This window comes from Paralichthys olivaceus, chromosome 8, assembly GCF_024713975.1.
Source record: "Paralichthys olivaceus isolate ysfri-2021 chromosome 8, ASM2471397v2, whole genome shotgun sequence".
Taxonomy (NCBI): domain Eukaryota; kingdom Metazoa; phylum Chordata; class Actinopteri; order Pleuronectiformes; family Paralichthyidae; genus Paralichthys; species Paralichthys olivaceus.
In genome coordinates, this window is record NC_091100.1 from 12469773 (window position 1) to 12492366 (window position 22594).

A 22594-nucleotide genomic window follows, 5' to 3' on the forward strand; every position below is an offset into this window, starting at 1 on the left:
TAAACAAATACATTTAAAGAATCAAATAGCCTGGATCAGCGTTAATCTCCATTGTTCCTCTCATTTTATTGTTTTCTGATTTACTGGTGACACCTGGTGGATAGTGTGTGACCTACAGGACGTGCTTATCACAGCAAAAGTACGCTTTATGAAATGGATTCTAATATATTGGGTCTTGTTGTCCCTTAGAGTTTTGAAAGTACAAAATGTAAACATGGTTATTTATGTGATTGAATGTAGAACTTCAATATTAGCTTTAATACTGATGCTTGGATTCCTTTACAATTACACTACGTGAGGCCAAACGAGGGAAAGTACCCGGTCTGCTATACATGTACTGTGTGTAAAAGGTTTTGCTGCAGTAATTGTGTGCAGTGCACAGTCAGCATGTTTTTTAGCTAAGGAAAAAATAATTAAAGTCTACAGAGATAAATCCACAGAACACACCTTTATATGTTTCTAGACTTTTATTCTCTATCAGCCATAGACACTGCAGCCGTTTTGTTTTTGTCTTTTTGAATTTTGATACAGTAATACATGCCCTTATAGATATTTATATGCATTGTATATGTATATAACCGTCATCATCACAGAAAAGGGATGCTGATTCTTCAAATTAAAAGCATACCTGTCACAGTGAACTTCCACTAGTTTGCATTTTCTAAATCACAAAGTAAACAGTGATAGTGAAATAAATACATTACATGTTGTAGATACATACAGTAGCGATACTCAGAGCTGTGAATAATGATAGATTTAAGCTCTCAACCTGCCTCATTACGTGTATGTCTGGGCTATCACCATCTGTTGGACACTATCGCTGTGGCTACGATATACTGTACCTCATATCCTGTGCACAAAAAGCAAGGAGGTGTCTCCTCCCGACATTCAGGAGTGCAAATGCGGTTTGTGTTAAAATAAACTTTTTTTTCTTTGCTGAAACTAGCAAAACTTGTTTACTCACACTCATTCTCACATACACACCCACACACATACCCCACAACTGCCTAACGCCTGGTCCAACACTTTCGACACAATTCAAAAGATAAAGTCTAACATTAAGTAAAGCAGAAACACATTAGTGCATGTGTTGTATCAGACTCTAAAACCAATTTCTTATCCACCTGCGGCATATTCTGTGGTACCTCCCTGAAAAAAGAAATTTCGAATTGGCTGTCAAACACAAAATGTAACTATATTAACTAGTAAGCTCGAAAATAAACTAAAATAAGTCGTCTTCAAACACAAGTCTTTCAAATCAGCTACAATACCCTTTGTCGATGCCGTATTTAACTCAACACATGCATGGATGAACTTAAACCATACAGGAGCTACGGTGCATCCTCACTCACACATTCACCAGCCAAACGATACAAGTCAAGATCCCATCCCCACCCTGTCAAAATAAAATCACACATAATAACACAGAAAAGAAGACACACACAGAAGGGAAAGAGAGGCAGAAAGGGCAATCCATAGAATTACAAAGCAGTCAAAGCTAGGATCATAATGACAGATGTTGATTAGTCATGCCTGCTCTACTTCACATGAGTGATTATTAATTCCTAGGCTACAGATGTCGGTAATGTCTAGATTATAGATAATATATAATTCCCAAAGACGGATTACACATAGCCGACACAAAACACAGCAGCAGCAGCAGCAGTTAAATTCAGTGTTGATACCACCTGACACAAAGCTACAGCTAGTACAGTGAGTGAAATTTTTTTTTTTTTCAGTTAGCAATATCTGAGAAACTCTGGGTGTGAGAGGCAGTGCTGTGTGAAATATCGACTTTCAGTCCGAGCACCTAGAGCAGTACCAGTATTTAGCAGGAAAGGTGTTCTTCACCTTTGTGAGTTAGTAGATGTGAGATATTATTTGACCATTTTCTTTGTTTTTTTTTTGTTGCTCTACCACAGAATCAGGACAATAATTTCAGAGACAATTCTAACGTGGAAAGTAAAATGAATCAGGGAGAAAACATAAAGGATTTCTTTGGTCACAAAAAGGCGAAAACAACATCAGAACATAAAAGAAAAATCATGAATAACGTGACATCAGCCAGGGAAGAAACCTCCACATCGTGAACAGGACGTCTTCTTCCGGGACTTCAGTGGGAAGACTGTGGTAGCTTTGAGGTGCCAATGGTGCGCACTGGGATTACAGTTGGCTAATGCATAGGATTAAGGGGGGTGGTGCTTTAGCATTAACACAGCCAGGAAGTCATGGGGAAGGGGGGGTATTACACATTCCTCTATTCTTCCTCCTCCTCCTCCTCTTCATCATCATCAGTGTCCTCCTCATCCTTTTCGTGGAAATGATGAAAGAGCTGGTGGAGATGCTGCTGTAGCTCGCATAGTTTTGACCCCTTCCTGGGATTGTCCACTCGCTCGAGCAGAACCTGTTTGCGTCGCCCAGCTCCCTTCACCACCGTCCGTCTGTGGGTGCGACCTTTACGCATGTGAGCCCTAAAGTTGAAGTGGAAACAAACAGATGAAGACACTTCGACTGCAACAAAAGTGCACCTGTAGCTTTCTGGAAAGGATCAGATGTTTCTAAAGTTGTGAGATAGTTTATGAGAGAGAAACACAACACCCACATTTTATATGATGCTTTGTTAATCCAGCATGCAGTTGAGATTTTGTCATAGGTCCCACTGCAGAAATCTAAAAATTATGTTAAAAACACTTAGCTCTTAGCATAGATTTTCCATGTTTCTGGACAAATACCGGAGGGATGAACACAATCTTTGAAAACATATTTGATCTCACATGTCGCTCCATAAGTGCTCAGTTTGGATGAGATCTGATGACTGTGAAGGACATTAGCTTATGGTTTACACAATCATTTTTTAAAGGTATTATTTCACCTTTATTATTAGCATTAAGGGACAGTTCAAGTGTAAAATGAGGAGAGAGACTGATGGAAAGGGTTGGGTCGGAAACAAACCTGTGGCTGCAGGAGGAAGACTCAAGCATCTGTATGGTACATGATCATTTTTATTGACCTGTGCCTTACATGGAAGAATCTACATTAATGCTTTGATTGTATGTTTGCATATCTGTCACTATAAGTGTTGCTAAACCTTGTTGACAGCACAGCACCACAGAGGCCAAATCTTACTGGATGTTATTTTTGCGTTACTTCTGTATAGCTTCTTAATTACGTTGAATACTGACACTGACAGTACTTTTTAGCCTGTGCTTTCCAATACTACACAGTAAAAAATTATAATGGAAATAATATAATATTCTTAATAGAATAAAGCATTAATTTACTCAACCACACATTGAACCACACTGTAACGTTGTCATGATGACATTGGGATGCAAACATTGTTCCACCAAAGTAACAGTATTTTGGTATGTTAGTACTATATTCATTCAGTATTAGTAGATTAAATATTAGTAAACCTCATAAAACCACAGCAACGATGTCACTGTAAAAAATTCACACAATTCACACGTGCACAACCAAAGAAGTGTGCTCCAACACTCACACACCTCCTGACCACAGTTCCATCTTCTTTGACAGTCTCTCTCTCTACCACATGAGGGAGTTCTGTCCTGCTAAAACCACTTATATAACCTAGTGCCTGGTGGCATCAAAGGGAGAAAACATCATCACTTCATTTGGAATGATTTTGAAAAAACAAAACTAAGATCTGGTTCCTTCCCTGAAATGATTTTTACACAAGCACTGTAGGTGATAAACGTAAAATAAAATACCTATTACATACAGCATATCAATGGGGCAAGTAATTTCTGCAAAGTCTAGGTTATGGAAAAATGATGTTGAGGTTATTAACAAACCTGTTTGAAGTCATCTTGGGCCGTGGGGAGGTCAGATGCCAAAGATGGATCACCCTGGTGCGTCATTGTTCTTTCACCCTCCACCATCTTTGTCCTTTCCACGAGACTGACCTTGCGACCCTCGGTTGGCTCCTGACTTGATGCTGAGAAACCCTCACATTCAACAAATGTTACCTAGGTCAGAGGAAAAGGTTATCTGTTATTTAATATTTTCTAGCCCCGATATAAATTGGTTTGTCTTATTTTTCTGTAAAAAAGAAGATTTAGATAACTATGACAAACACACGTAGTATACAGGACACACACCTCTGTATCTTCTCCTTCACTCTTCAGTACTGTCCGCTTCACAACTTTGGAGTAACCATCTCCCTCTGCAACACTAATGGACGCCTGCGGGGCTCCTTCCAAGGTCACCTCTTCACGCTCCACGCCATCGGCAGAAATACATTTGCGAATAATTTTACGAGTTACCTGAGGAAGACCATGTGGAAAGGTAGTTGTCCGAATATTCTGTTTCTAAGTAGTATTGCTGCACAATCACAAATTTGCTTTATTAGGATTTACCTTTTTGACAACAAGGTGTCCATGTTCGTCCTTGTACTGCTCCTCGGTCACTGACTGAGTGGGCAGGTCAGGCATTTCATCGGCCTGTGAGGAAACCATGAAAAACAATAATCAGCAATGCTACCTCGGATCAGTGTTGTGTTAACGTGTTTGATTCTCCACTTCAAAAACACAAAGCCAACGCATGTGACAGAAGAAATAGGACACAAAACTTGCACATTAGGATGTGACAAAATAGGGACTTTTTGGGATACAGGGAACAAATTGCATTCTCGGGGAGAAAAAAGTTGTCAAATAAAACAACTGCAGCATAAAACAGGTCCAGCCATGTATGCAAATCAAGTGGTTTCTTTCAAATCCTAAATCTTCACACACATTTTTTCTTTCCCATTTTGAAAGGATGTTAGACAGTAAATTCCTGAACTTGACAATAAACACCTTGCTTGGTTAAAGTTGCACTCCGGATGCCACGCTCTCCATGCTCATTGAAAACACCATCGGTCATGCTAAATCGGATACCTGTATGACAACTCTTCTTCGCACTACCCTGGTGGTCACAAATTCATCGTCTGAACTTTCTGACATTGATTCCAGTTCTGCAGTGACCTCCTGACCAAGCAACACAAACCCGTGAACATTTAATGAATGACAATGTACGAATGCTACTGTATGTCTTCAGCAAAGTGGGCAGTAAGCAGACTGACATGGTGCACTTTCTATTGGGTTTGAGAATCTTAAAATGAATTTTCATGTCTTACATTGGAAAATACAACATGGCAGTCTGTAGCTTGGAAAAACATTTGCAAAGCATACCATGCTTTTACTTAAGGAAAGAATTAACGTGATTATTGCTGTAGCTTATGCTATTACTGTAAGTGATAAAGCTGGTTACAAGCAGCAGAGTGACATGCTGAGTAAGCACAGGTTAAATCTGAAAAAAAAGGGTTATAGGAAGTTTTAGGTCCAATCCATGAGGCCAGAGGGGGTTAGCAGTCATTTCTCTTTTCAGCAAATATTATATTTTAAAAGCTCAGCTCTGGGAAAAGTTTGCAGGCTGGAATGGTTTACCAAATGTCATCTTACCCTTGTCAGAGATTTATGAGTATCATCATATGCCCCCATTTCACAGACAGGGGGCAGTTGTGTAGCCTCACATAGGGTGAATTCATCATCTGATGCTTCTGAATAGTGTATTATTTCTTCACTCTCTTCATATACATTATGAAGAGGCTCATGGACAAAAGGAGCATCTTCGTAATCCTCACTTCCAGAAGATAAAAGCACTCCTCGATTCACCTTTTCTAGCACTGTAGAATGGCTGACAAAATCTAGAGGTAGCCTTTCACTTGACTTAGTTCTCGACTCCGGTTCATCGGGCTCGGTCTCCGAGAAATCCGACGTAGCTTGTTTGCAGTCAAAGAATGGCTCTGGGTCATAGTATTTAAAGGTAGGGCTGTCTGCACCACTATGCACAACGTCTGCATATCTCGGTGGCACGCAGGTATTTAAGGTTGCAGGAGAAGTGTTCTCTGAGTATCCAGGTTTGATGTTGTATTCCTCATCAGTAGTCGATGAAGTCGTCTCTGCTTTATGTTCAACTGAAGTAGGTTGAGAGGCAAAACATTCATAGTCTACTGGAGATTTTTCTAAATACAGTCCACTGATCCTTGGACTATCCTCTTCTGAAGATGTCTCAACATTCCTTGAAGAGGGGCATGGGAACCGATCCTCAAAGCTAAAATGTCTTGTTACTGTCTCGGGTGTCAATTCGGAAAGAGACTGAGAGGAAAAGTCCTCAGGCTGAACGGCTTCTATAGAGGTCACCTCCCATAAATATGGAAGTTGATCTTGCATACTCTGTGTTGATGCTTCTTCGGTCACATCCCATGAGACATTACATGGGTTAGTTGATTCATGCTTTTCTTTTCCATGAATAATCTCAGTTGTAGAATCTTCCTCAAGTTGATCAACCAGATTGTTTTCAGGTATGTCAGAATAACACACTATTTTGGGCAAAGACCCATATTTGTTGGACTTGAATATGTCCAAAGGAAAACTTGATGGTTCTGTTGTGTCACAAAATCTTTGGGGAGATTCTGGGATTGAATGTGACTCAGTAGGAGATGTAGGACTGTCTTTATCTCGACCAAAGCTTGATTCTACACTTGTCTCAGAGGTAATTGTTTCATCTGCAGCAGTTGGGACTAATTCAGGTTCATCTTGAGTGGATGTCTGGATATGTGCGAGCTGCATAACAGAAATCCCTCTTATGGTATCATCCTCATCTATAGGACATTGATCTTCAGGTGAAAGATCTTCAAACTCGTAATTTTGATCACCTTCAGGGCTTTCAACACTGGATTCTGACAGAGGTGGGCCAAGTGCCTCTGGTCTAAACTTCAGTTTCATTTCCTCCAGATCTGACAGTAGCTGATCAAGCTGAGGGGACCCAGACCCTGGTGGTGTTGGAGTGGATTCTGGGGACATGATGATTTTATCATCTGCACTGTCTTGGGCTGTTAGGCAGAGTGAGTCTGGGATCACTGAGCTTGGTTTAGCTAAGCCACAATCTTCACTTTGTGTGGGGAAAGACATCTGTTCATCTTCTTCCTGTGGTGAGCTGCTTTGATCAGTCAATGTAATTTCAGATTTTGTTTTACAAAGGTCAAATGTACTTGGAATCTGTAATTCTAGTTTTTGAGTGGGAAGTGAGTCTGAATCATTTTCTAAGAGTGGCATCTCGGTCGGAAAGACATGACTCTGTCCTACATCAACATTTTTTTCTTGTTCTGAAAGATCGGTCTTGAAAGAAGCTGTTGGTACCTGCAAGAAATGATACAATGGAATGGGGACAAATATAAACAAATATGATTTGCGATTTTTTTGGTGATGAAAGGTGAAATGGTTCAAATGAAATATGCACTTGTCAAGGACAGGTTCTTGTTTTAGATGTAGAATTTCCTCATTGTTTCTCAATATGGAAATTCACTTGTAGCCTACTTGCATTTTGGTAATTCACAGTGTTATCTATACATATTAATAATATGTATAAAACAGACCACATATAATGGAGAATTTTTTGAAAAATTAATGATAATACTGTCATATGTTTGGAGATTGTATTGAGGGCATCAGTGGCAACACACTATAATTTTACAATGATTAAAGCAAATGAATGAATGAATGAATGAATTTGGTGGAAATCAGGATTTGGCTGATCACATGAAAGTGGACATGCATTGTTTTACAATTCTTTCAAATAAATTGTTGCTGGAAAGCAGGAAACACTGCATTTCCAATAAAATCGTTAAAGTTTTGCCGTGGTCATACACTGTAATTGTCTGTTCTGCTGCAAGCCTGTCCCTTCTTAAGAAAGGTAAAAAAAATCTGTTATTAGACTAAATTTTCTCATTTCTCCACTAACATTTTTCAAAAAATGTTTTACCTTATCTCGTCAAAGAAAATAAAAACAACCATTACAATAATACAATCAACACAAACAACCATTAGTGTTGTGTCTCCTGCCAAAAAATGCATCGGAAAGTAAACCCAACAGTCGGAGACAATGTCTAGCTACAGACATGCGAACATTACAGGTGCCAATGGAGTAGTATATGTGTGATCAGTTTATATGTTTGTTGTATAAGTGGGAGCCTGTGTGTTACAAACAAGGAAGAAAACATAACAAACAGCACATGCCTCTAGCTGTAGATCTAAATGGGACTGTGTAACTATTGCAATTATAGTAGATGTATGGCACATAGAGGAAATGTAATCAAGGCATTGAAATCCCCCGTTGCTTGAAGCAATGCTCTAAAAGCATCACTAAGAACACATGGTTAACTGGCTATCTGCACAGCATATGAGAACATTCCATAGCAGGGCAAAAGCTTTCTTCATTAAGATTGGGTCACTGTAGTTTCCATTAGTTGTGCTTCACTGAAAGAGCATTTTACTCTACATGCCACAGCAAGACAGTGAAGCCTTTGTGCATTATTAATAAAGGTTTGAGAAAGTTCTACATTCACACTTTAAGTATTGCCATGTTCATTACTTTTGAAAGCCACACAGCAATCGGTGCTGAGCAAGAGCTTGTGCTGTCTTACCGACACCAGGGAACCTTTGCTCTCGTCCTCACTCATGGATTTTTCTTGATTGTTCTTGAAAATCAAATCTTGGGTGTGTTGTCGTCTTAAATTGTGATTCAGGGTCTGTCCATTTAAGTGGTCTTCAATTCACTGATTGTCTATTAACATTGAAATCCTCCTCAAGCCACACAGTATGATGAAATCCAAATTTTTGCTCTACAGATGGAATGTGACTCAACTCAAAACTAAAAGGGCAAATACTTTGTAAACTGATCTAATCTAAGTTGTTTGTTGTCTGGGGAAGTGAAAAAAATTAGATAAAAAAGGACTGCTCATCTGTGGTTGATGATGGAAGTGTGGGTCCTGTCTCAGCTTCTGCAGAGGGGGATAGTGAGGACTCCTGCAATGACTTGGAGTCAGGTGTGATGCTTTCAAAATGACAAGGTATGGCCGGGCTATGTGACTCTCCCATGCTGAGTTCTAAATCTTCAAATGTGTTTTGATCACAAGCCTTTTCAGTCAAATTATCAGCTGCATCTTCAAAATAATGAATCTTACCACTGTCATATTTCTGTTCATAGACTGGATCACCTTTGAGTGCCATTGCGGTCTCTGAGAGTGGCTTATTGTCTTCAGAAACAGTACAATCATGTTCACTTTGCCCACATGGCAGCTGGTTTAATACTTCATCGAATTCCCCAACTGATTCAAGAAATTGAGGGGTAGAAGGTCTTAACTCAGACAGCCAGTATTGAAGGAATGCCTGTGTGTACTCAATATTTGATGTATCTGGCTCACTGTTGAAAGACTCATGAATTTCACAGTCAAACACAATGGAATCAGGTGAATCTGGTCTGATCTCAACAAACAAATCATCAAAACAAGAATCAGTTCTATCTCTCTCCAATATTATGAAATCAGTTGAAATAGATCTGTTTTCCGACAAATGCACGTGATAAGGTTGGCAGTCAAACTGAGGAGCTTGAGAGTCAGAAGAAAGGACAATAAACTCATCAAATGAGGAATATGATTCTGGAGAAGATGGTCTGTTATAACTGAAAAAGGAAGGACTTGTATCATCCAACTGTAGTGTTTCAGGTGACTCTGGTGTATGTTCTGAAGATAAAGGACTCTCAATGAATTCCCATTGCTCTGCTTGCTCTTGGGAACTTGTGGATATTGTGTCAGCTGTTGACCTTAAGTTTAAATGGCTTAGACATGCAGGAGAAACAGAATCTGAAATTGCATCATCTTTTTTGTCTTCTGATGTTTTGTGTGTAAGCCTTGACATGTTGTCTGCAATTGTGGTGGCAATTATGTCAGGATGTGATGTAAAATTGACAAAAGATGAATCTTTTTCTAGTGTAGATTTGAATAATCTTATTTCACTACTAGAACATTTTCCCTTATATAAAGGATCATGTAAATGTGACATTAAGTTGTTGAATAAAGGCTTCTGTCTAACTCTACATTCTTTTATTAATGAATTGGAGTAAGATGACATGGAATCACATGGAACAAGTTTGCTTTGGGTGAGATTTTTCTCTGACTTGTGTACTGATGAAGAGAGTTCAGCACAAATTGTAATTCCAGGAGACACACAATGCCGTTCAGTTGAAGCTACAGATTCTGGTGAGGATGCTCTAACATCTGATAACCAGTTCTGGAAGAGTGAAAAGTCCAAATCAGAAGACACAGACTCTGGGGACAACGCCCTGCTGCTAAATAACCCATCGATTTCAAAGTCTGATAAAACTGACTGTGGTGACTCTGGTCTGGTCTCTTCAAACAGGGTTTCCAGACACAACCCAGTATCTTCCCAGTCTGACAGTATTGAATCTGGTGTATACGACCTGTGCCTCGACAATTCCACATCAGGACTGAAATAAGGAGATCTGAATTGAGGAACAGGGGAGTCAGGAGAGAGGGGCCTAAGTTCACATTGAGATACCACTGACTCTGGAGATTGTGGTCTCGACTCATCAATGAAATGGTCTATGTTGGAGAGTGAGAACTCTTCGTCTGACGTTATTAAGGGAAGGTAAAAGGGTCTCATCTCAAATGATCTGACGTTGCACAAATCATGAGCTTGGTTTTCTGGTTTATTGCCCCATACAACATCTTCATATGTAAGAGGTATTCCAGCACACAGTGGCAGGGAGGAAGTCACGGTTAAGTCTGTACTATTGGGTTCACCCACTAAAGTCAAGGAATCTGGGGAATCTGCTCTGTTGTCGTCAAACAATTCTTCGAGATAAAACGTGGAATACTCAACATCTGACAGTGTTGAAAGAGGTGAAACTGGTTTGTTTTCAGAGTACGCTAAGTAATAGTGACAATGTTGATTATTCATTTGACCGAATTTCATTCCCAGAGAAAAACAATGCTCGTCAGTTGAAGCTACAGATTCTGGTGAAGATGCTCTAACATCTGATAACCAGTTCTGGAAAAGTGGAAAGTCCAAATCAGAAGACACAGACTCTGGGGACAATGACCTGCTGGTAAATAACTTATCGATTTCAAAGTCTGATAAAACTGACTGTGGTGACTCTGGTCTGGTCTCGTCAAACAGGGTTTCCAGACACAAACCAGTATCTTCCCAGTCTGACAGTATTGAATCTGGTGTATACGACCTGTGCCTCGACAATTCCACATCATGACTGAAATAAGGTGATCTGAATTGAGGAACAGGTGAGTCAGGAGAGAGGGGCCTAAGTTCACATTGAGATACCACTGACTCTGGAGATTGTGGTCTCGACTCATCAATGAAATGGTCTATGGAGAAGAGAGTAAACTCCTTTTCTGGTGACATTGGGGGAAGATAAACAGGTCTAGCCTCAAATGGTTTGACGTTGCACAAATCATGAGCTTGGTTTTCTGGTTTATTGCCCCGCACAACGTCTGCATATGTAAAAGGTCTTCCAACAGACAGTGGCAGGGAGGAAGTCACGGTTATGTTTGTACTATTGGGTTCAACCCCTAAAGTCAAGGAATCCGGGGAATCTGCTCTGTTGTCTTCAAACAATTCTTCGAGATAAAACGTGGAATACTCAACATCTGACAATGTTGAAAGAGGTGACTCTGGTTTGTTTTCAGAGTACTCTAAGTAATAGTTACAATTTTGATTATTCATTTGAGTGAATTTCATTCCCAGAAAAAAACAATGCTCGTCAGTTGAAGCTACAGATTCTGGTGAAGATGCTCTAACATCTGAAAACCAGTTCTGGAAGAGTGAAAAGTCCAAATCAGAAGACACAGACTCTGGAGACATCGACCTGCTGCTAAATAACTTATCAATTTCAAAGTCTGATAAAACTGACTGTGGTGACTCTGGTCTTGTCTCGTCAAACAGGGTTTCCAGACACAAACCAGTATCTTCCCAGTCTGACAGTATTGAATCTGGTGTATACGACCTGTGCCTCGACAATTCCACATCAGGACTGAAATAAGGAGATCTGAATTGAGGAACAGGTGAGTCAGGAGAGAGGGGCCTAAGTTCACATTGAGATACCACTGACTCTGGAGATTGTGGTCTCGACTCATCAATGAAATGGTCTATGTTGGAGAGTGAGAACTCCTTTTCTGGTGACATTGGGGGAAGACAAACAGGTCTAGCCTCAAATGGTTTGACGTTGCACAAATCATGAGCTTGGTTTTCTGGTTTATTGCCCCGCACAACGTCTGCATATGTAAAAGGTCTTCCAACAGACAGTGGCAGGGAGGAAGTCATGGTTATGTCTGTACCATTGGGTTCACCCCCTAAAGTCAAGGAATCCGGGGAATCTGCTCTGTTGTCTTCAAACAATTCTTCGAGACAAAACGTGGAATACTCAACATCTGACAATGTTGAAAGAGGTGACACTGGTTTGTTTTCAGAGTACTCTAAGTAATAGTGACAATGTTGATTATTCATTTGAGTGAATTTCATTCCCAGAGAAAAACAATCCTCGTCAGCTGAAGCTACAGATTCTGGTGAGGATGCTCTAACATCTGATAACCAGTTCAGGAAGAGTGAAAAGTCCAAATCAGAAGACACAGACTCTGGGGACAATGACCTGCTGGTAAATAACTTATCGATTTCAAAGTCTGATAAAACTGACTGTGGTGACTCTGGTCTGGTCTCGTCAAACAGGGTTTCCAGACACAAACCAGTATCTTCCCAGTCTGACAGTATTGAATCTGGTGTATAGGACCTGTGCCTCGACAATTCCACATCATGACTGAAATAAGGTGATCTGAATTGAGGAACAGGTGAGTCAGGAGAGAGGGGCCTAAATTCACATTGAGATACCACTGACTCTGGAGATTGTGGTCTCGACTCATCAATGAAATGGTCTATGTTGGAGAGTGAGAACTGCTTTTCTGGTGACATTGGGGGAAGATAAACAGGCCTAGCCTCAAATGGTTTGACGTTGCACAAATCATGAGCTTGGTTTTCTGGTTTATTGCCCCGCACAACGTCTGCATATGTAAAAGGTCTTCGAACAGACAATGGCAGGGAGGAAGTCACGGTTATGTTTGTACTATTGGGTTCAACCCCTAAAGTCAAGGAATCCGGGGAATCTGCTCTGTTGTCTTCAAACAATTCTTCGAGATAAAACGTGGAATACTCAACATCTGACAATGTTGAAAGAGGTGACTCTGGTTTGTTTTCAGAGTACTCTAAGTAATAGTTACAATTTTGATTATTCATTTGAGTGAATTTCATTCCCAGAGAAAAACAATGCTCTTCAGTTGAAGCTACAGATTCTGGTGAAGATGCTCTAACATCTGATAACCAGTTCTGGAAGAGTGAAAAGTCCAAATCACAAGACACAGACTCTGGGGACATCGACCTGCTGCTAAATAACTTATCAATTTCAAAGTCTGATAAAACTGACTGTGGTGACTCTGGTCTTGTCTCGTCAAACAGGGTTTCCAGACACAAACCAGTATCCTCCCAGTCTGACAGTATTGAATCTGGTGTATACGACCTGTGCCTCGACAATTCCACATCAGGACTGAAATAAGGAGATCTAAATTGAGGAACAGGTGAGTCAGGAGAGAGGGGCCTAAGTTCACATTGAGATACCACTGACTCTGGAGATTGTGGTCTCGACTCATCAATGAAATGGTCTATGTTGGAGAGTGAGAACTCTTCATCTGACGTTATTAAGGGAAGGTAAAAGGGTCTCATCTCGAATGATTTGATGTTGCACAAATCATGAGCTTGGATTTCTGGTTTATTGCCCCATACAACATCTTCATATGTAAGAGGTATTCCAGCACACAGTGGCAGGGAGGAAGTCACGGTTAAGTCTGTACTATTGGGTTCACCCACTAAAGTCAAGGAATCTGGGGAATCTGCTCTGTTGTCTTCAAACAATTCTTCGAGATAAAACGTGGAATACTCAACATCTGACAATGTTGAAAGAGGTGACACTGGTTTGTTTTCAGAGTACTCTAAGTAATAGTGACAATGTTGATTATTCATTTGACTGAATTTCATTCCCAGAGAAAAACAATGCTCGTCAGTTGAAGCTACAGATTCTGGTGAAGATGCTCTAACATCTGATAACCAGTTCTGGAAAAGTGGACAGTCCAAATCAGAAGACACAGACTCTGGGGACATCGACCTGCTGCTAAATAACGTATCAATTTCAAAGTCTGATAAAACTGACTGTGGTGACTCTGGTCTTGTCTCGTCAAACAGGGTTTCCAGACACAAACCAGTATCCTCCCAGTCTGACAGTATTGAATCTGGTGTATACGACCTGTGCCTCGACAATTCCACATCAGGACTGAAATAAGGAGATCTAAATTGAGGAACAGGTGAGTCAGGAGAGAGGGGCCTAAGTTCACATTGAGATACCACTGACTCTGGAGATTGTGGTCTCGACTCATCAATGAAATGGTCTATGTTGGAGAGTGAGAACTCTTCATCTGACGTTATTAAGGGAAGGTAAAAGGGTCTCATCTCGAATGATTTGATGTTGCACAAATCATGAGCTTGGTTTTCTGGTTTATTGCCCCGCACAACGTCTGCATATGTAAAAGGTCTTCCAACAGACAGTGGCAGGGAGGAAGTCATGGTTATGTTTGTATTATTGGGTTCACCCCCTAAAGTCAAGGAATCTGGGGAATCTGCTCTGTTGTCTTCAAACAATTCTTCGAGACAAAACGTGGAATACTCAACATCTGACAATGTTGAAAGAGGTGACACTGGTTTGTTTTCAGAGTACTCTAAGTAATAGTGACAATGTTGATTATTCATTTGAGTGAATTTCATTCCCAGAGAAAAACAATCCTCGTCAGCTGAAGCTACAGATTCTGGTGAGGATGCTCTAACATCTGATAACCAGTTCAGGAAGAGTGAAAAGTCCAAATCAGAAGACACAGACTCTGGGGACAATGACCTGCTGGTAAATAACTTATCGATTTCAAAGTCTGATAAAACTGACTGTGGTGACTCTGGTCTGGTCTCGTCAAACAGGGTTTCCAGACACAAACCAGTATCTTCCCAGTCTGACAGTATTGAATCTGGTGTATAGGACCTGTGCCTCGACAATTCCACATCATGACTGAAATAAGGTGATCTGAATTGAGGAACAGGTGAGTCAGGAGAGAGGGGCCTAAATTCACATTGAGATACCACTGACTCTGGAGATTGTGGTCTCGACTCATCAATGAAATGGTCTATGTTGGAGAGTGAGAACTGCTTTTCTGGTGACATTGGGGGAAGATAAACAGGCCTAGCCTCAAATGGTTTGACGTTGCACAAATCATGAGCTTGGTTTTCTGGTTTATTGCCCCGCACAACGTCTGCATATGTAAAAGGTCTTCCAACAGACAGTGGCAGGGAGGAAGTCACGGTTATGTTTGTACTATTGGGTTCAACCCCTAAAGTCAAGGAATCCGGGGAATCTGCTCTGTTGTCTTCAAACAATTCTTCGAGATAAAACGTGGAATACTCAACATCTGACAATGTTGAAAGAGGTGACTCTGGTTTGTTTTCAGAGTACTCTAAGTAATAGTTACAATTTTGATTATTCATTTGAGTGAATTTCATTCCCAGAGAAAAACAATGCTCTTCAGTTGAAGCTACAGATTCTGGTGAAGATGCTCTAACATCTGATAACCAGTTCTGGAAGAGTGAAAAGTCCAAATCACAAGACACAGACTCTGGGGACATCGACCTGCTGCTAAATAACTTATCAATTTCAAAGTCTGATAAAACTGACTGTGGTGACTCTGGTCTTGTCTCGTCAAACAGGGTTTCCAGACACAAACCAGTATCCTCCCAGTCTGACAGTATTGAATCTGGTGTATACGACCTGTGCCTCGACAATTCCACATCAGGACTGAAATAAGGAGATCTAAATTGAGGAACAGGTGAGTCAGGAGAGAGGGGCCTAAGTTCACATTGAGATACCACTGACTCTGGAGATTGTGGTCTCGACTCATCAATGAAATGGTCTATGTTGGAGAGTGAGAACTCTTCATCTGACGTTATTAAGGGAAGGTAAAAGGGTCTCATCTCGAATGATTTGATGTTGCACAAATCATGAGCTTGGATTTCTGGTTTATTGCCCCATACAACATCTTCATATGTAAGAGGTATTCCAGCACACAGTGGCAGGGAGGAAGTCACGGTTAAGTCTGTACTATTGGGTTCACCCACTAAAGTCAAGGAATCTGGGGAATCTGCTCTGTTGTCTTCAAACAATTCTTCGAGATAAAACGTGGAATACTCAACATCTGACAATGTTGAAAGAGGTGACACTGGTTTGTTTTCAGAGTACTCTAAGTAATAGTGACAATGTTGATTATTCATTTGACTGAATTTCATTCCCAGAGAAAAACAATGCTCGTCAGTTGAAGCTACAGATTCTGGTGAAGATGCTCTAACATCTGAAAACCAGTTCTGGAAGAGTGAAAAGTCCAAATCAGAAGACACAGACTCTGGGGACAATGACCTGCTGCTAAATAACTTATCGATTTCAAAGTCTGATAAAACTGACTGTGGTGACTCTGGTCTGGTCTCGTCAAACAGGGTTTCCAGGCACAAACCAGTATCTTCCCAGTCTGACAGTATTGAATCTGGTGTATACGACCTGTGCCTCGACAATTCCACATCAGGACTGAAATAAGGAGATCTGAATTGAGGAACAGGTGAGTCAGGAGAGAGGGGCCTAAGTTCACATTGAGATACCACTGACTCTGGAGATTGTGGTCTCGACTCATCAATGAAATGGTCTATGTTGGAGAGTGAGAACTCCTTTTCTGGTGACATTGGGGGAAGACAAACAGGTCTAGCCTCAAATGGTTTGACGTTGCACAAATCATGAGCTTGGTTTTCTGGTTTATTGCCCCGCACAACGTCTGCATATGTAAAAGGTCTTCCAACAGACAGTGGCAGGGAGGAAGTCACGGTTATGTTTGTACTATTGGGTTCACCCCCTAAAGTCAAGGAATCCGGGGAATCTGCTCTGTTGTCTTCAAACAATTCTTCGAGACAAAACGTGGAATACTCAACATCTGACAATGTTGAAAGAGGTGACACTGGTTTGTTTTCAGAGTACTCTAAGTAATAGTGACAATGTTGATTATTCATTTGAGTGAATTTCATTCCCAGAGAAAAACAATGCTCTTCAGTTGAAGCTACAGATTCTGGTGAAGATGCTCTAACATCTGAAAACCAGTTCTGGAAGAGTGAAAAGTCCAAATCACAAGACACAGACTCTGGGGACATCGACCTGCTGCTAAATAACTTATCAATTTCAAAGTCTGATAAAACTGACTGTGGTGACTCTGGTCTTGTCTCGTCAAACAGGGTTTCCAGACACAAACCAGTATCCTCCCAGTCTGACAGTATTGAATCTGGTGTATACGACCTGTGCCTCGACAATTCCACATCAGGACTGAAATAAGGAGATCTAAATTGAGGAACAGGTGAGTCAGGAGAGAGGGGCCTAAGTTCACATTGAGATACCACTGACTCTGGAGATTGTGGTCTCGACTCATCAATGAAATGGTCTATGTTGGAGAGTGAGAACTCTTCATCTGACGTTATTAAGGGAAGGTAAAAGGGTCTCATCTCGAATGATTTGATGTTGCACAAATCATGAGCTTGGATTTCTGGTTTATTGCCCCATACAACATCTTCATATGTAAGAGGTATTCCAGCACACAGTGGCAGGGAGGAAGTCACGGTTAAGTCTGTACTATTGGGTTCACCCACTAAAGTCAAGGAATCTGGGGAATCTGCTCTGTTGTCTTCAAACAATTCTTCGAGATAAAACGTGGAATACTCAACATCTGACAATGTTGAAAGAGGTGACACTGGTTTGTTTTCAGAGTACTCTAAGTAATAGTGACAATGTTGATTATTCATTTGACTGAATTTCATTCCCAGAGAAAAACAATGCTCGTCAGTTGAAGCTACAGATTCTGGTGAAGATGCTCTAACATCTGAAAACCAGTTCTGGAAGAGTGAAAAGTCCAAATCAGAAGACACAGACTCTGGGGACAATGACCTGCTGCTAAATAACTTATCGATTTCAAAGTCTGATAAAACTGACTGTGGTGACTCTGGTCTGGTCTCGTCAAACAGGGTTTCCAGGCACAAACCAGTATCTTCCCAGTCTGACAGTATTGAATCTGGTGTATACGACCTGTGCCTCGACAATTCCACATCAGGACTGAAATAAGGAGATCTGAATTGAGGAACAGGTGAGTCAGGAGAGAGGGGCCTAAGTTCACATTGAGATACCACTGACTCTGGAGATTGTGGTCTCGACTCATCAATGAAATGGTCTATGTTGGAGAGTGAGAACTCCTTTTCTGGTGACATTGGGGGAAGACAAACAGGTCTAGCCTCAAATGGTTTGACGTTGCACAAATCATGAGCTTGGTTTTCTGGTTTATTGCCCCGCACAACGTCTGCATATGTAAAAGGTCTTCCAACAGACAATGGCAGGGAGGAAGTCATGGTTATGTTTGTATTATTGGGTTCACCCCCTAAAGTCAAGGAATCCGGGGAATCTGTTCTGTTGTCTTCAAACAATTCTTCGAGACAAAACGTGGAATACTCAACATCTGACAATGTTGAAAGAGGTGACACTGGTTTGTTTTCAGAGTACTCTAAGTAATAGTGACAATGTTGATTATTCATTTGAGTGAATTTCATTCCCAGAGAAAAACAATGCTCGTCAGTTGAAGCTACAGATTCTGGTGAAGATGCTCTAACATCTGATAACCAGTTCAGGAAGAGTGAAAAGTCCAAATCAGAAGACACAGACTCTGGGGACAATGACCTGCTGGTAAATAACTTATCGATTTCAAAGTCTGATAAAACTGACTGTGGTGACTCTGGTCTGGTCTCGTCAAACAGGGTTTCCAGACACAAACCAGTATCTTCCCAGTCTGACAGTATTGAATCTGGTGTATAGGACCTGTGCCTCGACAATTCCACATCATGACTGAAATAAGGTGATCTGAATTGAGGAACAGGTGAGTCAGGAGAGAGGGGCCTAAGTTCACATTGAGATACCACTGACTCTGGAGATTGTGGTCTCGACTCATCAATGAAATGGTCTATGTTGGAGAGTGAGAACTGCTTTTCTGGTGACATTGGGGGAAGATAAACAGGCCTAGCCTCAAATGGTTTGACGTTGCACAAATCATGAGCTTGGTTTTCTGGTTTATTGCCCCGCACAACGTCTGCATATGTAAAAGGTCTTCGAACAGACAATGGCAGGGAGGAAGTCACGGTTATGTTTGTACTATTGGGTTCAACCCCTAAAGTCAAGGAATCCGGGGAATCTGCTCTGTTGTCTTCAAACAATTCTTCGAGATAAAACGTGGAATACTCAACATCTGACAATGTTGAAAGAGGTGACTCTGGTTTGTTTTCAGAGTACTCTAAGTAATAGTTACAATTTTGATTATTCATTTGAGTGAATTTCATTCCCAGAGAAAAACAATGCTCTTCAGTTGAAGCTACAGATTCTGGTGAAGATGCTCTAACATCTGATAACCAGTTCTGGAAGAGTGAAAAGTCCAAATCAGAAGACACAGACTCTGGGGACATCGACCTGCTGCTAAATAACTTATCAATTTCAAAGTCTGATAAAACTGACTGTGGTGACTCTGGTCTGGTCTCGTCAAACAGGGTTTCCAGACACAAACCAGTATCCTCCCAGTCTGACAGTATTGAATCTGGTGTATACGACCTGTGCCTCGACAATTCCACATCAGGACTGAAATAAGGAGATCTAAATTGAGGAACAGGTGAGTCAGGAGAGAGGGGCCTAAGTTCACATTGAGATACCACTGACTCTGGAGATTGTGGTCTCGACTCATCAATGAAATGGTCTATGGAGAAGAGAGTAAACTCCTTTTCTGGTGACATTGGGGGAAGATAAATAGGTCTAGCCTCAAATGGTTTGACGTTGCACAAATCATGAGCTTGGTCTTCTTGTTTATTGCCCCGCACAACGTCTGCATATGTAAAAGGTCTTCCAACAGACAGTGGCAGGGGGGAAGTCACGGTTATGTCTGTACCATTGGGTTCACCCCCTAAAGTCAAGGAATCCGGGGAATCTGCTCTGTTGTCTTCAAACAATTCTTCGAGATAAAACGTGGAATACTCAACATCTGACAATGTTGAAAGAGGTGACACTGGTTTGTTTTCAGAGTACTCTAAGTAATAGTGACAATGTTGATTATTCATTTGACTGAATTTCATTCCCAGAGAAAAACAATGCTCTTCAGTTGAAGCTACAGATTCTGGTGAAGATGCTCTAACATCTGATAACCAGTTCTGGAAGAGTGAAAAGTCCAAATCAGAAGACACAGACTCTGGGGACATCGACCTGCTGCTAAATAACTTATCAATTTCAAAGTCTGATAAAACTGACTGTGGTGACTCTGGTCTTGTCTCGTCAAACAGGGTTTCCAGACACAAACCAGTATCCTCCCAGTCTGACAGTATTGAATCTGGTGTATACGACCTGTGCCTCGACAATTCCACATCAGGACTGAAATAAGGAGATCTAAATTGAGGAACAGGTGAGTCAGGAGAGAGGGGCCTAAGTTCACATTGAGATACCACTGACTCTGGAGATTGTGGTCTCGACTCATCAATGAAATGGTCTATGGAGAAGAGAGTAAACTCCTTTTCTGGTGACATTGGGGGAAGATAAATAGGTCTAGCCTCAAATGGTTTGACGTTGCACAAATCATGAGCTTGGTCTTCTGGTTTATTGCCCCGCACAACGTCTGCATATGTAAAAGGTCTTCCAACAGACAGTGGCAGGGGGGAAGTCACGGTTATGTCTGTACCATTGGGTTCACCCCCTAAAGTCAAGGAATCCGGGGAATCTGCTCTGTTGTCTTCAAACAATTCTTCGAGATAAAACGTGGAATACTCAACATCTGACAATGTTGAAAGAGGTGACACTGGTTTGTTTTCAGAGTACTCTAAGTAATAGTGACAATGTTGATTATTCATTTGAGTGAATTTCATTCCCAGAGAAAAACAATGCTCGTCCGCTGAAGCTACAGATTCTGGTGAGGATGCTCTAACATCTGATAACCAGTTCTGGAAGAGTGAAAAGTCCAAATCAGAAGACACAGACTCTGGGGACAACGCCCTGCTGCTAAATAACTTATCGATTTCAAAGTCTGATAAAACTGACTGTGGTGACTCTGGTCTCGTCTCGTCAAACAGGGTTTCCAGACACAAACCAGTATCTTCCCAGTCTGACAGTATTGAATCTGGTGTATACGACCTGTGCCTCAACAATTCCACATCATGACTGAAATAAGGAGATCTGAATAGAGGAACAGGTGAGTCAGGAGAGAGGGGCCTAAGTTCACTTTGAGATACCACTGACTCTGGAGATTGTGGTCTCGACTCATCAATGAAATGGTCTACCGAGAAGAGAGTGAACTCCTTTTCTGGTGACATTGGGGGAAGATAAACAGGCCTAGCCTCAAATGGTTTGACGTTGCACAAATCATGAACTTGGTTTTCTTGTGTTTGGCCTCGCACAACGTCTGCATATGTAAGAGGTCTTCCAATGGACAGTGGTCGGGAAGGTACATTTACACTATTAGTGTCAGCTCGTGAAGTAAGTGCATTTGGTGAATCTGGTGTGTTGTTGTTAAACCATTTGTTGACAGAAGATTTAGAATATTCAATATCTGACAATGTTGAAAGAGATGACACTGGACTACAGTCAGAACACGCCAAGTAATAGTCACAATGTTGATTCTCTATCTTGCCAAATGTAATCTGAGTAGACATAAGATGCTGTTCAATTGACTCGACAGATTCTTTGGAGGACGTTCCTAAACTAGTCAATATTTGTTCCATTGCAGTATCCTGTTTTATTTTATCCAATATCGGTGGTATTTCATTTGCAAACTTCAGACTGTATTTTGGTCTTTCCACCAAGTTAAAGGTGATCGGTCTGGGTGATGGTTGTTTTCTGAGCATATGGCAATCTTCAGGAGATTGTCTTTCGTATGTGGTTAGAAAGTTTATTTCTGTTGATTCTTTCTGCAAATCTAAACTTATGGACTCTTGCAAGTTATTGTTTTTTAAATCAGTATTTGACTGACCTGGTGATGACGTGTTATCAGAAGATTGTGGTTTCAATTTAGAAAACCAGTAATCAAGAAAAGAATTACTCATCCCCTCTTCTGCTTTGGGGGCTTCAGATGATAGTGGCCGGTCTTCTGTACCATTTGAACATTCTGAATGTTCACTTTTGATACTTGTGACATGTGATTGTGTAAGATATGCTGCAGCTGTTGACAAGGGTGCCCTTTCTTTGAGAGATGATGAAAGAGCATGCCCAGAATATTGGCTATGATCACATTTTGTATCATTGTTCTGTGAGCCTGACAAATGTAGTGGGAGATAACCTTCTGTTGTAAGAGATTCTTGAGACACAGGAGAATTGTGATTTGAAGTTACTAATTCTGCTGTCAAGGGCCTACCCCGACTCACTTTGTCACTGCAGACTGTATTGTGAGGAGATGATGTCAGTTGTGGTGAGGGGAGATTTCCTCCTGAATATTGTAAATAATAATCACAATAGTGACTCATAAGTTGAGCACGAATAGGTTCTGACAGCA

At 41.0% G+C, this 22594-nt stretch overlaps 1 protein-coding gene across 21 annotated transcripts in view; it reads right to left on the reverse strand.

The window, feature by feature from the left end:
* Positions 1–448: 448 nt before the first annotated feature.
* The window catches only part of ank2a (ankyrin 2a, neuronal), a 72873-nt gene continuing 50727 nt past the window's right edge, over positions 449–22594 (reverse strand). For 17 of the 21 annotated variants that reach the window (XM_069529672.1, XM_069529662.1, XM_069529682.1 and 14 more), the window contains 7 exons: positions 5463–7202; positions 4899–4988; positions 4380–4463; positions 4122–4286; positions 3816–3989; positions 3507–3598; positions 449–2471 (listed from right to left, as the gene is read on the reverse strand). In XM_069529672.1, coding sequence (XP_069385773.1) covers positions 2258–2471; positions 3507–3598; positions 3816–3989; positions 4122–4286; positions 4380–4463; positions 4899–4988; positions 5463–7202 — 2559 coding nt within the window. In that variant the 3' untranslated portion in view covers positions 449–2257. The remainder of the gene's footprint in view (positions 2472–3506; positions 3599–3815; positions 3990–4121; positions 4287–4379; positions 4464–4898; positions 4989–5462; positions 7203–22594) is intronic. The other 4 variants (XM_069529675.1, XM_069529670.1, XM_069529677.1 and 1 more) reach the window with 4 other exon arrangements.